We start from the raw sequence: 18,913 nt of genomic DNA, 5'->3' as shown, positions 1-18,913 counted from the left end.
CCGCACCGCCCCGAGCCGCGGGCCCGGGCTCGGACTTGTCGCCGGGCCCGGCTGGGCCTCGCCGCAGATGCCGGCTCCGTTGCAGAGGGGCGGCGTGAAGCAGGTGGGGGGACGAGGGTCTCGGGGGGGGGAGGGGGAGGGGGGGGCCGTGCCCCGCCGGGCCGCTTATCCCGCCGCACGCCGCCGCCGCCCCGGAAGCGCTTGCCGGGCGCCTCCATGCGCCGGCTCCTGGCAACCGGCGAGGCGAGGCGAGCGGGACCCGGTGCTCAGGCCCGAGGTCCGCTCCGGCCCGCCGCCCGTCGCCGCCATGCTGCGCGGGGCGCAGGAGGGGCAGGTCACGGCCGTCACCAGGGCGCTGTCGGCTGGTAGGTACCGCCGGCCCTGCAGGCGGGGCGCGGGAGCGGCTCGGCCGCGGGTCTGCAGCCGGTGCCGAGTAGCGGAGGCGGCGCGTCTGGGGGGGAACGGGGACCGGGGCGTTGGCTGCTGGGTTCTCCCGCCGCCTCCCGTCCCGCCGGGGCGCAGGGCCCCCTTCTGCCGCTGCTGTCGGGACCGGGGCTTCCCCTGGTGTGAGCGAGTGCGTGATCCAGGGGAACGCACCCGCCCCCGAGCACCTGCCCTGGCCTTAGAGTTGGGAAATCCTCTGTTTCTGAAGAACTTTCCCGTTTATTTTACTTTGGTTGCGGTTCTCTCGCGTGTTGCATCTGCCTGGGTGCTCGCTTTAAGTCAGCGTGAGAGCAACAAGTCTGGGTTCGCTGCCGGAGGGAGTGGCCTGTGAACGGGGGAGCAGGAACCCAGGGGGATCAATCCAAATGTAATGTTTCTGCCGCAGTTACCTCCTCAGTTACTAAAGCAAAGAAGGTATTAAATATCTGCACGTGCATTCCTATAACTTGAAAGCACCTTTCAAGATCTGAGAACACAGGGAAGCGTTTGGAAGGTACTATCTGTTGGGCATGTGTTCTGGTTCTTGCAATCTTTGAAGCAGTCTGGTGTTTTTAGAGCGAACTAGAAGATTTGGCAATCTGTAGCCTTGTGTGATGCAGTGCTTTTATCGGCTTTGATGGGTTTTAATTTAAGAGAAGGACCAAAAAAAGTAAACTACAGAAGGTGAAGTTGCTTTTGTGTTTTTGCTTATAGCATCAGTACTCTGTCAAGTGGAACCTGTGGGAAGATGGTTTGAAGCATTTATTAAGAGGAGAAACATAAATGTTTCTGCCTCTTTCCAGGAGCTAGAAGATGAGAAGGAACTTTCTGAAGAATCAGGAGATGAAGAATTGCAGCTTGAAGAATTTCCTATGTTAAAAACCCTTGATCCAAAGGACTGGAAGGTACTCAGTTGATACAGATCAGTGTTAGTTACTTTTGCTGGAAATCTGTCAAAGCTATCTTGCTATTCAGCATTCCCAGCTGCTAAAGATCCTCCTCCTTCTCCCCTCCCACCTCCATCTGAGTTGGTTTGTGTCCCTTAGCTGGGTTTGTATTTTCTGCGCATAACCGGTTGATGAGGGCAAACTCATGCACACATCAGGATAAGATCTTAGTCTTGAACGGTTGTTTTTCATTTTACTGCCTGAAGGAGTAAAAGTGTCTCTTCTCCCTCTTACCACCTCCTTTATTCTGTAATTGCATCAGCATTCTTAATATTAAGACAGCAATTCAATTTTCCAATAATTGAACTTTCTAGGATTCAGTGCTTTAATCCAATTTAGATTAAGCTAACTTCAATTTCTGTAACAGTGGCTTCATTTATTTATATTTGGTTATGCAATAATTATGGCTTGTACAACAATTGCTCTCTTCTTAACGTTTATTGAGAGGGGGAAGAATTCTGCTTCTCTGAAAAGATGAGGAAGAGAACTGTTTTTCTGCATGTGTTGTGGCTTTTTAGGTCACATATGGTAGTGTTTATTAGGGTTGTTTTTTGTGTGTTTTTTTTCCTCAGAATCAAGACCATTATGCAGTTCTTGGGCTAGGAAATATACGATACAGGGCAACTCAAAAACAAATCAAAGCAGCTCGTAAGTACCTTTCCTTCATCAGCATACCTTTTTTCCAGATGTACACAATGTACATATGTTTTCCTTGTGAAAATACATACATGTCATGAACAAGCTTTTTACTGTTTCACAGACATAAAAATGCCTGCTCTTTGATTTGTGTTGCTTACCAGCCTTCTAAATTCACATTACAGCTCCAAAATCCACAGCTCTAAAGCTAGGGAATTAAAAAATTTTACTGAGTTCACATCTCTGCTTTCTTGCCCGTGTTTTATGTCAACCATCTTAAGACTATAACTGTACCTTTCTGCTTTTTTGAGTCTGCGGCCAGGCTCAGTGAAAGGCAGAGAAATACAACTAGCCCTGCCCTATGTGTTTCAGTAGGTTGGTACCTCAAAGCCTCCTCCTAATGGTTAGCTGCCACATTAATGCTAGTGAATGCTTAAGTACGCTGCTGTTACCATTCTGATTCAACTGAATGTTCCATGGGAATGTAGCAGTAGCTCTTGAATTTTCAGGTATTCAAGTAACTAAAAGTTACTTAGGCCACTGAGAAGCTCATTTTACCATGTGAAAACTGTAGAGTTCCTGTGGCTGGATCTCTGGAATATTACCAAGCCATTAAAATTGTAGTCTCCTGAGGTTAAGTTTCCGTGGCATTTTTGGGTAAGAAAACAGTAGAACTTGGAAGTGCCACTGTGCTGATTAGTGATGTCATGGGCCTGTGTCTTAAATCATGACATGATTTAGAAGTGCATGCAGGTGACTGGGGGTATTTTGTGGTACTTGCGTATGAAGGAACAATATGGTGGGCTCCAGAACTTTTTTCCCTAGAATGCAGTGTGACCAAGAGATGACTTTGCAAGAAGGATGCAAGTATTTAGTGGAGGAATATTTAAAAGTACTCTGAAGATTGTTCAATAGCCTTTATGAAATAAGCTGATGGTTTTGTGAATTGATCTTGCAAGCAATTGCCTGTATAACTGCACTGGTGTGAGTAGAATCACTGTCCCCAGTGAAACCACAGATGAAGATTAAGTTACTTCCAAATGAAGATGGGTGGAAATTAGCAAATTATCACCCCGCACAGGAAATTATGTTGCCTCAGGTACGTGTTGCTTAGCATGCCACCATGGAGCAGGTGCTAATACAGCATAGAGCAACACCTATTCTGGCGATGCTTAGTGGTCTCTAAGCAAGAACTGGGGCATCTCTCTCTTTAGGATCATAACAGCACTCAATTGTTACCTGGTGCTATAGAGATGTGAGTCTTTCTCATCAGTATGTACTGTGCTTTTTCTGTTTTTAACAAGGATTCTGATTTGTTTCTCAAAAGGCAGATTGCTGTAACTATTTCCATGATATCTTCTCTGCTATTTTATAGTGAGCCAAGAAGGTAGCTGATATGGCTAGACCTTTTGGCAAATAAGTCAGATTAAAATCCAGTTTTACTGCTTAAACACTAAGACAACTGTGGTGGGTTGACCCTGGCTGGACACCAGGTGCCCACCAAAGCCGCTCTATCACTCCCCTTCTCAGCTGGGCAGAGGAGAGAAAGTATAATGAGAAGCTTGTGGGTCAAGATAAGGACAGGGAGAGATCATTCAACAGTTACGCTCACAGGCAAAACAGACTCAACTTGGGGAAATTAATTTAATTTATTGCAAATCAAATCAGAGTAGGGTAATGAGAAATAAACCCAAATCTTAACACACCTTCCCCCCACCCCTCCCTTCTTCCTGGGCTCAACTTCACTCCCGATTCTCTCCTTCCTCCCCCGTGAGTGGTGCAGGGGGACGGGGAGTGGGGGTTGCGGTCAGTTCATCACACGTTGTCTCTGCCGCTCCTTCCTCCTCAGAGGGAGGGCTCCTCACACTCTGCCCCTGCTCCAGCCTGGGGTCCCTCCCATGGGAGACAGTCCTCCACGAACGTCTCCAGCATGAGTCCTTCCCACAGGCTGCAGTTCTTCACAAGCTGCTCCAGCCTGGGTCCCCCCACGGGTGCCGTCCTTCACGAACAGGCTGCTCCAGCCTGGCCCCTGCGGGGTCCCAGGTCCTGCCAGCAAACCTGCTCCAGCCGGGGCTCCTCTCTCTCCTCATGGGGCCACAGGCCCTGCCAGGAGCTGGCTCCAGCATGGGCCTCCCATGGGGTCACGGCCTCCTTCGGGCATCCCCCTGCTCCGGCATGGGGCCCTTCCCGGGTGCGGGTGGAGAACTGCTCCCCCGTGGAGCTCCATAGCCGCAGGGGCACAGCCGGCCTCCCCGTGGGCTTCCCCAGGGGCTGCCGGGGAGCCTGTGCTCCGGCGCCTGGAGCCCCTCCTGCCCCGGGCTGGGGGCTGCAGGGCTGCTCCTCTCGCATGTTCTCACTCCTCTCTCCGGCTGCAGTTGCCCAGTTCCACCCCCCACCCCCCCCCAAAATACATTATCCCAGAGGTGCTGCCACCATTGCTGATGGGCTCAGCCTTGGCCAGCAGTGGGTCCATCTTGTAGCCGGCTGGCACTGGCTCTGTCGGACACAGGGGAAGTTTCAGGCAGCTTCTCACAGAAGCCACCCCTGCAGCCCCCCAGCTGCCAAAACCTTGACACGTAAACCCAATACAACAACCTTGGTAGCAACTTTAGTGTGTGCTAGTTACGTCTTGGGATTTAAGGCCTAAGTAGAGAAAGAACTTGAGAGTCGTGTGTGTGTGCTTAATGTTATCCATGGGTAAGTGCAGTGGTCTTCGCAGGCTTATGGCAGTAGTTTCCTTGCTAAATTTCATCCTGGATTATGTTCAGAACTTGATGAAAGGGATAGAATACAATTTATATTTTATCTGAACTACTTTTGCCTTTCATTAGAAATAACAACTAAAATTACATTATTCTTTATTTTTTCAGTATGATTGCACAGGGAGTTGTACAGTTTTGCACAATTAAGGTCCTAAAACTGCATTGTGCTTAAACTGTACACTTACAGTTACTGAAGCACTTTGCTATGCATAATATTAGAATAAGTCCCAGAAAATCAGTACTTCTTCAGCTGATGAAAGTGGAATAGTTTCTAAGTTGCAGTTATTTTGTGTCCCAGCAAAGATGAAATAATTTTAATTCTGTTAAATCAAAGAAACTTCATTAACTCATATCTGTTTTCTTCACGATGTGTTTTGGGGTTTGGTTTTTTTACTATTATTTTTTAAGTATTTAATTAGACCAATGTCAATTGGAATTACTGTATTACTTTGTAGTTTGTGCGAAATAAATTGTTGATAATGAAGCATTTCTAAACCTAATGCATCTATTTGCTAGATAAATCCATGGTTTTGAAACATCACCCAGACAAGCGAAAAGCTGCAGGGGAACAGATAGGAGAAGGTGATAATGATTATTTTACATGCATAACTAAAGGTAAGCATTTGATCTCTTTTATTAGATATACTCTCAGTCTACTTGATAATCTGAAACATATTTGTAGTGCTTTATTAGACTTTTAAAGAATTGTCAATCACTGAAAAGCCAGAGAAGTTCTTCTTCCATTTTAGAAAACTGCCTCAATAAATACAGGTCACATTAACGTAACTTCCCTCTGGGTAGGAGCAGTATGGGAATGCAGCTGATGGATGTTTGTCTGCCATAGCACTTGGTGACAAAATGTGAACACTTGCAGCAGCATATGCGAAGATGGACCACTAGAGGTAGCCACGTACTGGGGATAAACTAGTGTGCTATAAAGTAATTCCCCTAAGACACCAACAGCAATGAGAAAATCGGAATTCTAATGTGCTTACCCTGCCACTAGAGTATCTGTTGATTTGAATTAGGATATCAGTTTCTTCAGCTGCTCTTTTTGCCCACAGATGACCAAGTGAACTTGATTAACATTTCCCTTCTTGCCTGTAGTGACCTAGAACACCACTGCTGGCTGATTCCAAAACCTTAGGGAGTGTTCTAGGTGTATGACTTGTGTCTCTAGAAATGCTTTGGAGTTTGGCTTTTCTGTTTTATTTTAAACAAATATTTTTGACTCAATGAGGTTGAGGCAGGAGGAAATCTTGGAATCTGTGTGTTCTGAACTTTCTTCTCCTGTTGTCTTACAATACTAGTTAAAATGTCTGCACCTGAATTCAGGAATATGCCCTGTGTTGTACATGCAAGGAGCAAAATATGTTTCCACTTAAGTTTAAGAATAAACCAAAAGGAAAGCACAAAGTGTCCTGGAAGAGGAGTAATGCTTCCAGGCAGCACCCTGGAGGAAGGAAATGCAGCAGTAGGGAGGGGGGATCTGGAGTAGGAGCAAGTAGTAATGGAACGGGGAGAAGAAACTTGTCAAGGCAGGAGTACAGAAGTGGGATTCAGAGCTGGGTCTGACAAAGGAATGAGTGGAAGATACAGTGCCAGGGGAACTGAGTATGTGGCAGTAGTAGTGGGGATCTGTATGGAAGGGACATCTCTTAAGTGGAAGAGGAACCAATGGATGTGCACAGAATTTCTTGCATCAGAAAAATGGTATGAGCGTTATTGAAGCTCCTAGCTTGCAATATAGAGGATAATTTGGGTCATTTAGAGCATTGGCAGAGGGAAGTCCCTTCCCAGAGGGGATGGGAAGACTGGCAAGCAGCAGCTCATTGGCAGTCCCTTGCATTCCTTCCTCTCTCTATTAACATGTGCAGTGAGATCAGTTTACAGAACCACAGAGCACCCAGGTCTCCTCCAGCTTATCACCTTCTAGATCTGATCTTCATGGTGCAGTGTTCTCTGTTCAGGGATGCAGTCAGAGAAGCCCACGAATGATGACAACGCTAATTTGATTCCTTTGACTTTTCACTCTTACTGAAAAACAGTGGGAATTGTAGAACTGACAGACAAGGTAACTCCACACTTCCTTGAGAAAAACAAGTTTACTGCAGCTACAGTGTGTGTGATTTCTAGAATAGAAGATTCAATAATGCGATGCTCCCCAACTGCAGTACTGAAAGAATAGGAAAACTGGGAGTGCATGCGTGTTTTGGCTCATAGTTACGCGATGTTTTATACTCTTTCCAAGTCTCAGTACAACTTCATCATGAGCTGCAGAATTTCTAATGAACGGCTCCTGTTCTTGCCAGTTCTGACATCATATTAACTCAGGGACTGCTTCTACTCCACGACTGTCTTAGTAGACTGTTTTATTGATTTAACTGCAAGGATTTGGTGTAAGATAAAAGCCTGAAGATGTCATGCCCATACTCCCAGTTCCTGAACTGAATTTACTGCTATAAAAATATTTAATATATAATCTGGTTTGTTACATTGTAATGGTTAAATGTGGTGTTTTTCATAAACATTTTCCTCCGACTTGGTTTAACAGGAATTGACAGCAAAGCTATTTGGTGTCCCTAAAATAATTTAATAGCAAGCTGTACAGAATGATAGATTCAACACAGATCTGAGATCATCTTTTGAAACATTTAGAGCCTTTTCTGTAACACTCCCAACCTCACTTTAGTCTCATGTTTTATGTCTGGTAACTTTTTTCAGCTTATGAAATATTATCTGATCCTGTGAAACGACGAGCATTTAACAGCATAGATCCTACTTTTGATAACTCTGTACCTTCCAAAAGTGAAGCAAAAGAAAACTTCTTTGAAGTTTTTTCACCAGTTTTTGAAAGAAATGCCAGGTAAGCTATGTCAGACTGCCTTTGCTGTTGCTGGAGAATCAGTGTTTGCAAACTCTTCTGGCATTGTGTTTGTAACAGGTATGATTGTAAAGGATGATGAGAGATGCATTAATTTGCTAGAAATGGAATACAAGTAAAATAGTGCATTCTCTATTATTTCATTTTGTCACGCTGGTGGCATCGAGTTTTACCCATGAGGTTTAAAAAATAAAAAAAAAAAGAAAGTCTGTTTTCAGCTCCGTATTACTTACTGTCGTTTTTGTACAACACATTGTTTCATTTTAAAATTATTTACTATACCAAGTGTGTGTATGCTACTGACTAAAAATTCCTTTTTTTATGATTTTCTTATGAGGGTGAGACATTAACAGAAGACAATAGTTATGTTCACAGTTTAGCTGGTTAAAAGAGAAGATAAATGTATATCAGTATTTGGTGGTTCTCTCTTAAGGTGTGTGACTTTTTTTCTGCATTTGATTCATGCTTGGCAGTTAATTTTGTATTAAGGCTGTTACAATACAAGTCTATTTCACCTTTTACCTGTATGAAAAAAGTATTTTACTCTGTGAGGCACTTTACAAAACATTCTGAACAATCGGTTGATTATTTAAAGTAGATTCATTGAATCTTTTATGAAGTGTTCCAGAGATTCAGACTTGGATCTGTGGTTGTCAGATGGATTGTTCCTTTCTCTGCTTGGAAATGGATGCTGTGTCATGGAATAACAAATTCTAGAGCCAATGGAAGATTTCCCTTTTTGTAGGGAAAAAATGGAATGGAGGCAGAGCATGCATTATTCCTTTGTACTCCATTAGATAGAATATGTGGGAAACTTCTGTTGCCTGCCACAGAGCTGACTTATTCACAGAGCACTTTTTTTTGACTTTCTGTAAGCTTCTCTACCAGGAGAATGTCTGTGGAGTATTGAATATCTACAAAAATAGCTTGTGCTCCATCAGGTCTCCTTGTCAGCATACCAAACTTAGGCAGGAGGATTTTGCTTTTCTGGGGGAGCTCCCAAAAAAGGCCCAATCTGGAGGATGTTTAGAAGGAACTCTTCTGTTCTATTTCTCCTCCCTGGTGCTCCTTTGTGTTGGTGGGAGGGAGCCTCTGATTCGGTATTTTGATTCTGTATTTAACATGTGCCATGTTATGAAGTAAGATTATACATATTATTTTGTGAATATATCCATTTATTTTCAGGTGGTCAAATAAGAAAAATGTTCCTAAACTTGGGGACATGAACTCATCATTTGAAGAAGTGGATGCATTCTATTCGTTTTGGTAAGTTAGCCGATACCTCAGTTTCTATTCACAGTATTCAAGACATGCAATATAAAGGGCTTGCAGACCCTTTTGTATGTAGGTTGTTGGCTATGGTCTGTGCTGACCTAGAAATGTCACAAAATTACCTCACAGCTGTTTGCTGTCTTCCACAAACTGAGCTGTCTTTCTGCTCGCTGAAACATGCGCGTTGTAAACTCACAGTTGCAGCAGGAGCTTCCGACAAAAAGCCTTTCAAGTCAATATTCCTATTCTCTATTTGGCAAAGCAAATGGTGCAGTCACATCACAGGTGATGGTGAAACCCTTCTTGCGTCAGCAGTAACTCAGAAAGTTGTTTGAGAGCAATTGCAGAGGGTAAACATAAAATCACCAGATCTGAGCAACTATCATTCCAAGTTCTCTGACCACAATGGCTGTGAACAGAGTTGACCCACAGACTAGAAGTAGGGTTCATCTCACCTAACTTACATTTTCTGTGGAGGTGTCTACTAGGTATTTAATCTCTTCCAGTAAGGGAGGTCTGTCTAGTCCAATAAAGTCAGTACAGTTTATGGCCTGGCTCATCTGCCGAATACAGACACTTATATAAAGATTGTATTAATTTCTCTCTGAACTCTATGGACTGCACTGTTATCTGCACTGCCTCTAATGAGAGCTTAGACACCTGCACTGTAGACATTTAGTTGGTGAGACTGATCCCATCCTAAAATACACTGTCCTACAGTACAGATAGATGTAAATCATTACTTGTAATAGCGTCTTGCATTTTGACTTAACACAGTGGAGTCATTGTAGGTGCAGTATAATTGTACATTATGTATTGTAAATAACAGTATAATTGCCTACAAAAACCTAATAGTAAAAAAGAGATTATTTGTAATAGTTTTGCTGTTTTCTTTTTTTCCCCTTCATTCTTTTTTTTTTTTTTTTTTTTTTAATTTACTTTAGGTATAATTTTGATTCCTGGAGAGAGTTTTCCTATTTAGATGAAGAGGAAAAAGAAAAAGCAGAATGGTATGTAAGTAAAAAGAAATTTGACAGGAGACTGAGAGATTGATACAGCAAGATTTTCCAACTTTCTGTTAGACTGTAAGGAAGAAAGGTAGCCAAACTAAGACTGAATTCCACTCCCCCAGCTTAGTAATCAGTCATGGACTTGACCTGGACTGACTGTGGGCTTCTCTTTATCTTATTTGTGTAGTTGAAGTAGTTCTTGCTTGCATCACAGAGGTGTTTTTGAGGTGCTTTGAAATGTGTGCTCATTTAAGTTCAGCCTTGCGGTTCCAGCAAGTCCCAAGCACAGGTTGAACCTGGGGCCAGAACAGAGTGGATGACTAAGCAGCTGTCTCTCCAGCTCTTTATTAAACTGTGCTGAGATAGTGATACTTCCTAGAATTTAGAAAGATTAGTTCTGATGGCTTAGTGTTAATAGAAATTGTGTGTTTGCTGATGTAGTGATAGTTGCTGAATTACTCAGACCACGTTGCCATTGGAAAATACATTCTATTTTTATCCTTCCTACAGTTATTAACACAGAATGGTCAAGCTGGAACACCGAAGCATTTAGTCTAACACGTTTTTCACAGGATGCAACTTTTCCCTTAGTCATCCTCGTATAACCATAACTTGCATTGTATGAACTTCTTATTCCAAGTTTGAGTAGAAGTCAATTTTGTAGTTAGATTCAGTGGTTAGCTTGCTTTGTGGCTAAAAACTGTTCCATATTTAGGCTGTAGCTAGGCATCCGTTCCTCTTCTCTTATGCCTTTTCTTGCTATTAAATTTTTTGAGCCTCTCTGGACCCAGTGTTCCTTCTCCTGTGAAGATTCTGTGAAGGCACTGTAATCACTTCCGTATCACTTGTATTTTTGATAAATTATACAGATTAATCTCTAGGCTTCTCATTGGAAGGCTCTTGAATTATTTGCATAGCTGTTTTGTGCTTATTTCCGTCATTAGTGTGTTTTTAAAAAGTTGAGACAAATGGTACATAGTATGCTGTACTTAGGGAGCTACATTTCAGCTTCTCTTCAGATGGTCACAAATCTTGTTATCCCTCCTTGCCAAAGGTGATGTTGCTTGTGTTTTAAACCTTCAATCTACTTGTAGTAATCTCCTACTCTGTTATGGGGATTATCTTCTTTGTTCTGATGTATATTGCTCTGTATTTGGTTGTGTAGATAAGGATATAGACGCCCACTAAAAATTTGCCTCTTTCTTGACAGCACTGACAAACATTTTCAGATTACTTAGCCAATTTTTAATCTATTTAACCTGAGCTGTATTTTACTGGAGTGAATCTGGCATGATTTTACCAGACTGTCACAGTGGTTCATAGAAAGTGTTCTTTTCTGTGCAGATGGGTTTACTTGACATGACCTATATTCTGTAAAATGAAGATAATTGACATTGATTAAATTGCTGCCCTTTGATTAAACTGTGTACCAGCATTTCAGTAGTTTTGCCTGGGTTTAATGTTAGGTCAACAAGTGGATTACATTTTGAAAATAAAAGTCTGTGATCTCATTCCCTGCAATGACAGAGAAGCAGTTTCTTTTGTCAGGTGTTTTGAAGGTTTATGTAATTGAGTAAATACTTAATATTTCTGACATGAGCTTGGGGCCTGGAACTTCATTTTTTGAAGTATTCAGAGAAGAACATCTGTGTGGGGAAACTTTTTAAAAAAAACTATAGGGTATTAGCACTGGACTAACTATGCTTTCCCTTTTCAGTCGAGATGAAAGGAGGTGGATTGAAAAGCAGAACAGAGCTGCCAGAGCATTGAGAAAAAAAGAAGAAATGAACAGAATTAGGACACTTGTTGGTGAGTGTGTTTTTAAAGTGAGATTTGTTAACTAACAGTGGAAATCTCCTGGTTTTCTTTTGTACATGATGCATCCTCTCTTCTGCCAGACAATGCATACACCTGTGATCCCAGGATAAAGAAATTTAAGGAGGAAGAAAAGGCAAAGAAAGAAGCAGAGAAGAAAGCAAAGGTGGAAGCAAAACGAAAAGAACAGGAGGCAAAAGAAAAAGTAAGTTAACTACTTTTTTGGGGTTGAAAAACCCTGGTTCATTCACAGCCAGTCCACTGCTTTAGCGTCTAGATGTGCCAGAAAGCTACTGTTAGAATTATATGGGGTTTAAAGATGCATTGTCTTTTGATCCCTGTGCAACAGGCGGTGCACGACTGACAGCCTTTTGAGAATGAGATGAAAACAAGAAGCACAGATCTGAAACAAAAAAACTTCTAAAATTGCGCTCCATTGTTGCATACGCTGCCTCTGGTTTAGAGGCAGTCATTAAGTTCTGTGGCCTACTTTCCTTTATCATAAAATGGATACAGCCACTTACCTTGTGCGCATGGTCTGCGACTGGTTGATTGGTATGAAACGCTTTTGAGGTAACATAAGGCATTTGATTAATATTAACAGTTTGGAACAGATGGCTCTGAAAACAGTACCAGGAATGAAAGGGGAACTGTAAGGTGCTAGAAGGTGGCTCCAAGGACAATACTGGAGCACTGCAAGACGTTATGTTAATGATGCAGGAGAAATTGTTGGACCCCAGTGCATTTTCCTAAGCTTATACTCTTGGGGCAGACATAGGAAGTTTCATGCAGTTTTATAACTTCACAATAAAGGAAGTCAGGATTTATAAACTAGGGGTCCTCATAGCGAGTATTTGAATTAATGCCAACTGGTATATGTTTTGTCATCTCCCTCAAAATTCTTCTAAAACTAAACATTATAGTATTGATGTATTAAAAGAAAAAAAAAAAAAACACCAAACCGCGAAACAGCATATATTAATATTGAATGACCCTATAACAGTGTGACTTTGTTGAGGTTTTTCGCTAGTTTCTTTCCTTTTGATTGCAGCAAAGACAAGCAGAACTAGAAGCAGCACGGTTAGCAAAAGAGAAGGAGGAAGAAGAATTTAGGCAACAAGCATTAGTAGCAAAAAAGGAAAAAGAGATACAGAAAAAAGCAATCAAGAAAGAAAGGCAAAAACTGAGAACGACGTGCAAGGTATTTAAATATTATTATAGTGAAATACAGGTTATCAGTGAAATTACTATTTTCTGTTAGATCAGACGCTATCACATGCTTGCTTGTTCTTATGGCTGGAGATGGGTATGGAAAGCGGGGTTACTAAAGCAAAACACTAAAATGCATACTTACACAGTTTTGAATTATGAGTAAAGCTGACCAAATAGGTCCAAACACAGCAGTGGCTGAAGAATGCTGTGTGTTAAGCCTTTGTCTGAAGGAACAGGACAATAAAATTCAAGAACTTTGTAGAACATGTATTTCTGCTTCCAGAACTGGAATTACTTTTCTGATAATGAGGCAGATTGTGTTAAAATGATGGAGGAGGTGGAAAAGCTTTGTGATCGTCTTGAGCTAGCAAGGTAAGTCTTCCTGCTGCTGATTTATGCTCGTTTTATACCCACTTTTCTACTAGCTATCTGTTGTAACTTAATAATTTATTTTTAGTCTGCAATGCTTGAATGAAGCACTTACATCCACAACAAGGGAAGGAGGAAAGGCGGCTGTAGTAAAACAGGTAATTATGCTGAGTGTCAAATCAAAATAACAGAATAATTTGATTTGTGATATCTACACAACCAAATCAAAGTAAGATACAACATAGCTGCTGTGGAATCCTGCCTGTTAAACACAAAGAATTGAGTTTCAGTGTCCCCAGGCAGACTTGATCTCCACTCCATTTTACATTAGTGTGGTTCATGGCTGGTGAAATAACCAGGGCCAGCTGAGAAAAAAAAATATGCATTTTTCATTATTAAAGGACACAAAAGCCACCATTTGTATGGTATACAGAAACAGCAGAGGAATTTAATTTGCCCAACAATGGGTAGCAATTACCTAGAGAGGAAGGAGGGCAGTCTTAACCTATTCTGTTATCCAAGAAAAATCCTAGTCTGGTGTCTGTGACCTGGGGCTAGATCCACAAAAAGACCTAAGTGCTGCAGGCTGTAGCCACTGGAAGGGCCAGTGGGCTGGATACCAAAGTATGGGAAAAGCAAGACACTTGTGATTGAGATTTACAAAACTCAGCAAGGATCTGCCTTAATTTGGCAGCAGGGAAAAGCCATATGGACTAATAAGGCTGAACTCACATCCTGCAGAAAGAATAAGGTGCTTTTGCTCATCGGCTTTGGATTCACAGCTGTGAACTTTCTTTCCTGGTGGGGAAGATGATCTGTCCCCATCTCAGGGTGAGGTTTTCTCATCAGACAACTTAAGAGTCAGATTCCTCTTGTTCTACATGGGACTGAATCCAATCATCCCATCTCCAGGATAATGTTCCAAACATGGGACACTCACCTTTCTGTCTCTCTGTTAAAACTGTTCCACTTTTGCATTAATAAAAGTTATCTATTGGATAACTTTCCTTTTGCCAGGAGGATTTTATTATGAGATAGACAGTGAGAAAATGGTTCTGAGCATTCTGCCAACAGGCATAAGTGCATAGCTTTTTTAATATTGGCAAGACTGGACTGGGCATACTCAGAAACCGATACGTTAAAGATATGTCACACCACGGTCTCAAGATGTGATTATAATTCACAAAGATGTGCGATTGGATAAGTTAAGCTCTACTGAATCGCTTGGTAACAAACCACACATGGCCATCTAGTGCTGAGTAAGCAACTCAGTAACTGCAGTCTGGGTTGTTGCAGTTAATACTAACTTAGTAAAACCATAGTAACTGAGAATTTCTGGTATAACCAGGCTTAGATGGTGGTTAGGTTGGAAGATTTGCAAATAAATGTATTCAACATGGATGTTAAACTGCCCTCAGTAGCCACTTTAGGTTCTTAATACTTTTGTGGATCTGTCCCTGTAAGCCAGATGTTAGTCTGCACATTCATGCTAGATTCAGAATTTTGCCTTTATCCTGGGAGATCACTGAATTTTTCTAGTGAACTTGTGATGGATTCCTGCTGTAGCTCCTAATCTGGTATGGCCAAATTTACGCATGGGATGGGGGGAAATAATACTGGAGCAGATAAGCGCCTCCATTTCCTTATGTATAATGTACAGAACAGAAACTAAGCAAAATTCAAGGCTCAAAGTCCAGAGAGAGAGGGTTTTGTGTCACTGTAAAATGTAAAAATAAATAAATAAATAATGCTTGTTTACAATCCTTCAGATAGAAGAAATAAATGAACAAATAAGGCGAGAGAAAGAAGAGGCAGAAGCTCGTCTACGCCAAGCAACAAAGAGTTCAGAGAAGTCAACCACTGGTGGTGGAGGGGGAAGCAAAAATTGGCCAGAAGATGATTTACAGTTGTTAATTAAAGCTGTGAACCTCTTCCCAGCAGGGACTAACTCAAGGTACTTCTCGGGTTTGGTGAAGGCCCTACTAACACTTTTTAAATAACAAGCATAATATTTTCAGACCACCCTAAGTGTGATGTCAGTATATGGACTCCCTGAACTTCCTCCTTTTCTTTTGTAAGCAGCCTGTGGTTTGTCTTCTCTTAGTACTATGCTTTATGTGTCACTGGAGTTAGCTCTGGCCCTATATCTTATTTCCCCTCAGACTTGGGCCTCAGTCCATCAATAACATTGTGCCGAGGTGCACGTCTGCACAGGGACATCCTTACTATGGGATAGGCTCCAGTCATTAAAGCAGAGAACAGAACCAGGAACAGTGACCATGAGGCAGCTGGGTAGGAATACAAGTGCGTAAGCTACAATGAATGTAAGGCTGGTTTTTCCTCTATGCGGTAGGAGGAAAACATCCAGAGAGATGAATTAAGCTTTCTTTAGGGGAGAGCCAGGGGCAAAGGGAAAGGCTGGGATTCACAGAAAGGAGCACTGGCAATCAGCTTACCAATAAGCATCAAGAACAGGAGCATGCTTTAAATACAGTTCTTTCCCAGGAGTGAAATGCCGTCTTCACTTAGGATTCACAGATTCAAAGCCTCCATTACCAGATTTGGAAGCTTACTTTTAAAAAAAACAAGCTGTCAATATTCTTTGTGGAGACAATACCAGTACCTGTTCCTGTACTGCAGCTCAGCAGTCAAGAGTACTCATTGAGAACACAGGCCTAGATACAATCCTCCTGTCTGATCAGGTGCAAATATTCCCTTCCATTTTCTAAGAATGCACAAAGAATAATTCTGGGGCTAGGGCCATTCCAGCTCTCTCCTGTTGAAGCCCCTTTATCTCATGTTTAGGTATTCTTTTGGGGAGCTGGGGACCCAGGGTTAGTAACTTCTCAGCCCTTTCAGTGCAGCCTGCAGTATTTAATGTCAGAGGTGTTTAGGGAATTCAGGAAAGCAACAGCTGAGCAGACTTTTGAGGATTAGAGGTTTGCACTTCCACACCTATATCCTACTCCATCCTTTTTCTGTATTGGAAGCCAGTAAGTTCACCAAGCTGACTGAATTCTTAAGGGAAACGTGCATTTAGTGACTGAAAGCTTTCCAGAATAGTTACCGTGACAGTTTATATGTATTTAAGTATGATTAAACTTACTTACGAGTTGATATAAATGTGTACAGGAGCTTGACTGTGGCTTGTATGAAGATAAGCTATTATGTAATACGCTGGTTTACCCTTTCTATTTTTGCTTTAGGTGGGAAGTTATTGCCAATTACATGAACTTGCACTCTACTACTGGAATAAAAAGAACAGCAAAAGATGTCATCAATAAAGCAAAGAGCCTCCAAAAGCTTGGTATCTACATGGCCTTATCTTTGTAATAAGATGGCCTGCATGCTTCTATACAGTTTGATTTTTCTTTGAAAAGCATTGTCTTTCTATTATGAGAAAATCCTCTGTATTATCCCCAAAAGAAATGTAGTTTAGAGGGAAGATTTAGAGGAGCATTTATGTCATTCAGTATTTTCAGCCTAATGGCTATTGTGTAAGTCACCACCTCATCAGTGACTCATAGGAATTCTCTGAATCTAATGATGCACAGATGTCTAGGCCACATGCATTGCCTAGGCTCCTCTACACTCAGAGACAGATGAGCCTCTGAGAAAGCATCTAGATTAAATGGAATTGATGAAGCTATAGAGATACTTTAAAAAGATGAATGGGATTCAGCACCAGAGTAAGACACCTAACTTAATGGTGCTCATCTCCTCTTGTGGTAAATGGAGCCTAGAGAGGTCTGGAGTAAGTTCTCAAGGAAAATCAAAACATTCTGCTACAGAAGGAAAAAAAACTAAAGTTTTCGAGAAGTCTCTCCATTCCAAACCACTTACCTGCACAAGGAGGACCCAGACTTTCCCAGTGTTCCGGCCCCTCTGACATGCTTGGGTGTGCTCTGGGTAATACGTGAGCTTTGTGCCACAGCCCTTAACTTAAGAGAGTAATCCCTCTTGATTTCACTGAAGTTGGAGATCCAGGCTTAAGCTTATACAGAGAAAGGATTCAACTGAGCAGTATAAAGCAGGATAGATGTTGGAGAGACAGGCACTTTGAGTAGAGTTTACTGGACCCTGAAAGATGTTTTTAATCTGCCAGCCTCTTTACCATGATTTTAAAGGAAGTAAGAATTTGTTTTTTTGATGTGATTATTAGTTTACAATAGTCTGCTAGACAATGTTTTTATTATCATATCTGGCTGTAATTTTGTTGCAATAATTATTCTATTTAATGTCTGTTGCTCATAGACCCTCATCAAAAAGATGATATAAACAAGAAAGCATTTGACAAATTTAAAAAAGAACATGGTGTGGTGCCTCAGATGGACAGTGCTGCCCCCTCAGAACGATTTGAAGGTAAAGGTGAAAATGGAGCCCTTCTTGCAGCGTTGTCTTCCCTGTGCATAAAGCAATCCAGAACTTACTTACAACTTGCTTACGAACAAAGTTACAAACTTCTGTAGCAAGTACGAAAGTGATGCAGGCTCTGTTACTGGATTTGAGGGTTTCTGGTACACACAGTGCAAGCCACAGTTAAGTAAATAGTGACAATTTGAAATGCTTCCCAGTGAGGCAACAGGTTAAGTCTGATGCTGAGATCATCTGTTCCTCCGAGGGTGCTACATTTTCAGGCAAGAGTAGGCCTGGAGGGGGATGTGCCTGAGATACAGGATAATCCTACAGCTTATCTCATAGATTCCTTATTAAGTATTTTTTTTCTTACTGTCATTTTTGCATTTAAAACAGGATCACCTTTAGATTCATCCCCTTGGACTACAGAAGAACAAAAGCTTTTGGAACAAGCATTGAAGACTTATCCAGTAAATACTGCTGAAAGATGGGAGAAAATAGCAGCAGCTGTTCCAGGCCGGTCAAAAAAAGACTGCATGAAGCGATACAAGGTAAGGTACCTCACCTCCTTCTAGGACTGTAGTTAGCCCAGGTCTTGTTAGAATCCTTTGCTTTTAGTGTTGTTTTCCCTACCAGCAACAACAACAGCAAATGAGCACAAGATGAAGCCTTATGGAGAAACTGGGGTTTTTGGTTGGGGATTTTTTTGGTAACTCAACCTCAAAAGAGCAATCAGGGATAAGTTTTCCTCAGTGAAAGTCATGGTTCTGGAAGCTGGGAAGAAAAGTCTGTCTCATGAAATCTGTCTTAAAATTTGACAGCAAGCTGTTGTAGGTGGCAAGGTCCTATCCCTAGCCTCTTGTAGGTAAAGTTCCTGCTACAGGGAAAGTAGATGAGCATTAACCTTCTATTAATTTATTTGTTTCTAAGAGAAACTGTTTTAAGGTATTAAAGTGTCTAGATTCCTCACTATGTTGAGAGGTAGAGTGTTTCAGGCTGTGAATATACGTAGCATTGTTAACAAGTTCCACATTTAGATGTGTCTCTTTTTTTCCCCCAACTCTCCAGGAACTCGTTGAAATGGTCAAGGCGAAGAAAGCTGCTCAAGAACAAGTGATGAATGCTACTAAAGTCAAGAAATGACTCTTACTGACAATCTGTTTTATAATAAAAATGCAAATACTGTACATGGTTTCATTCTTTCCTTAATTATACAGATACAGAGGC

At 41.8% G+C, this 18,913-nt stretch overlaps 1 protein-coding gene across 2 annotated transcripts; it reads left to right on the top strand.

The window, feature by feature from the left end:
• Positions 1-307: 307 nt before the first annotated feature.
• Positions 308-18,875, top strand: DNAJC2 (DnaJ heat shock protein family (Hsp40) member C2; the record flags this gene model as incomplete). Of its 2 annotated transcripts, XM_082007405.1 has the most annotated exons (17): positions 308-365; positions 1,138-1,328; positions 1,943-2,018; positions 5,285-5,383; positions 7,493-7,634; positions 8,838-8,918; positions 9,869-9,934; positions 11,652-11,743; positions 11,833-11,954; positions 12,801-12,950; positions 13,245-13,333; positions 13,419-13,488; positions 15,100-15,284; positions 16,537-16,637; positions 17,585-17,692; positions 18,083-18,237; positions 18,755-18,875. In XM_082007405.1, 17 exons carry the CDS (start codon positions 308-310, stop codon positions 18,827-18,829), a joined length of 1,860 nt encoding a protein of 619 aa, XP_081863531.1. In that variant the 3' UTR covers positions 18,830-18,875. The 2 variants fall into 2 exon arrangements, with proteins under 2 accessions (XP_081863531.1, XP_081863532.1); XM_082007406.1 differs by lacking the exons at positions 308-365; positions 13,245-13,333; positions 13,419-13,488 and having other exon boundaries at positions 1,281-1,328.
• Positions 18,876-18,913: the final 38 nt, after the last annotated feature.

Source organism: Phaethon aethereus (assembly GCF_964289735.1).
Source record: "Phaethon aethereus genome assembly, chromosome: 1".
Taxonomy (NCBI): Eukaryota; Metazoa; Chordata; class Aves; order Phaethontiformes; family Phaethontidae; genus Phaethon; species Phaethon aethereus.
Note: the sequence above shows the minus strand (reverse complement) of the source record. Positions and strands in the feature narration are given on the sequence as shown.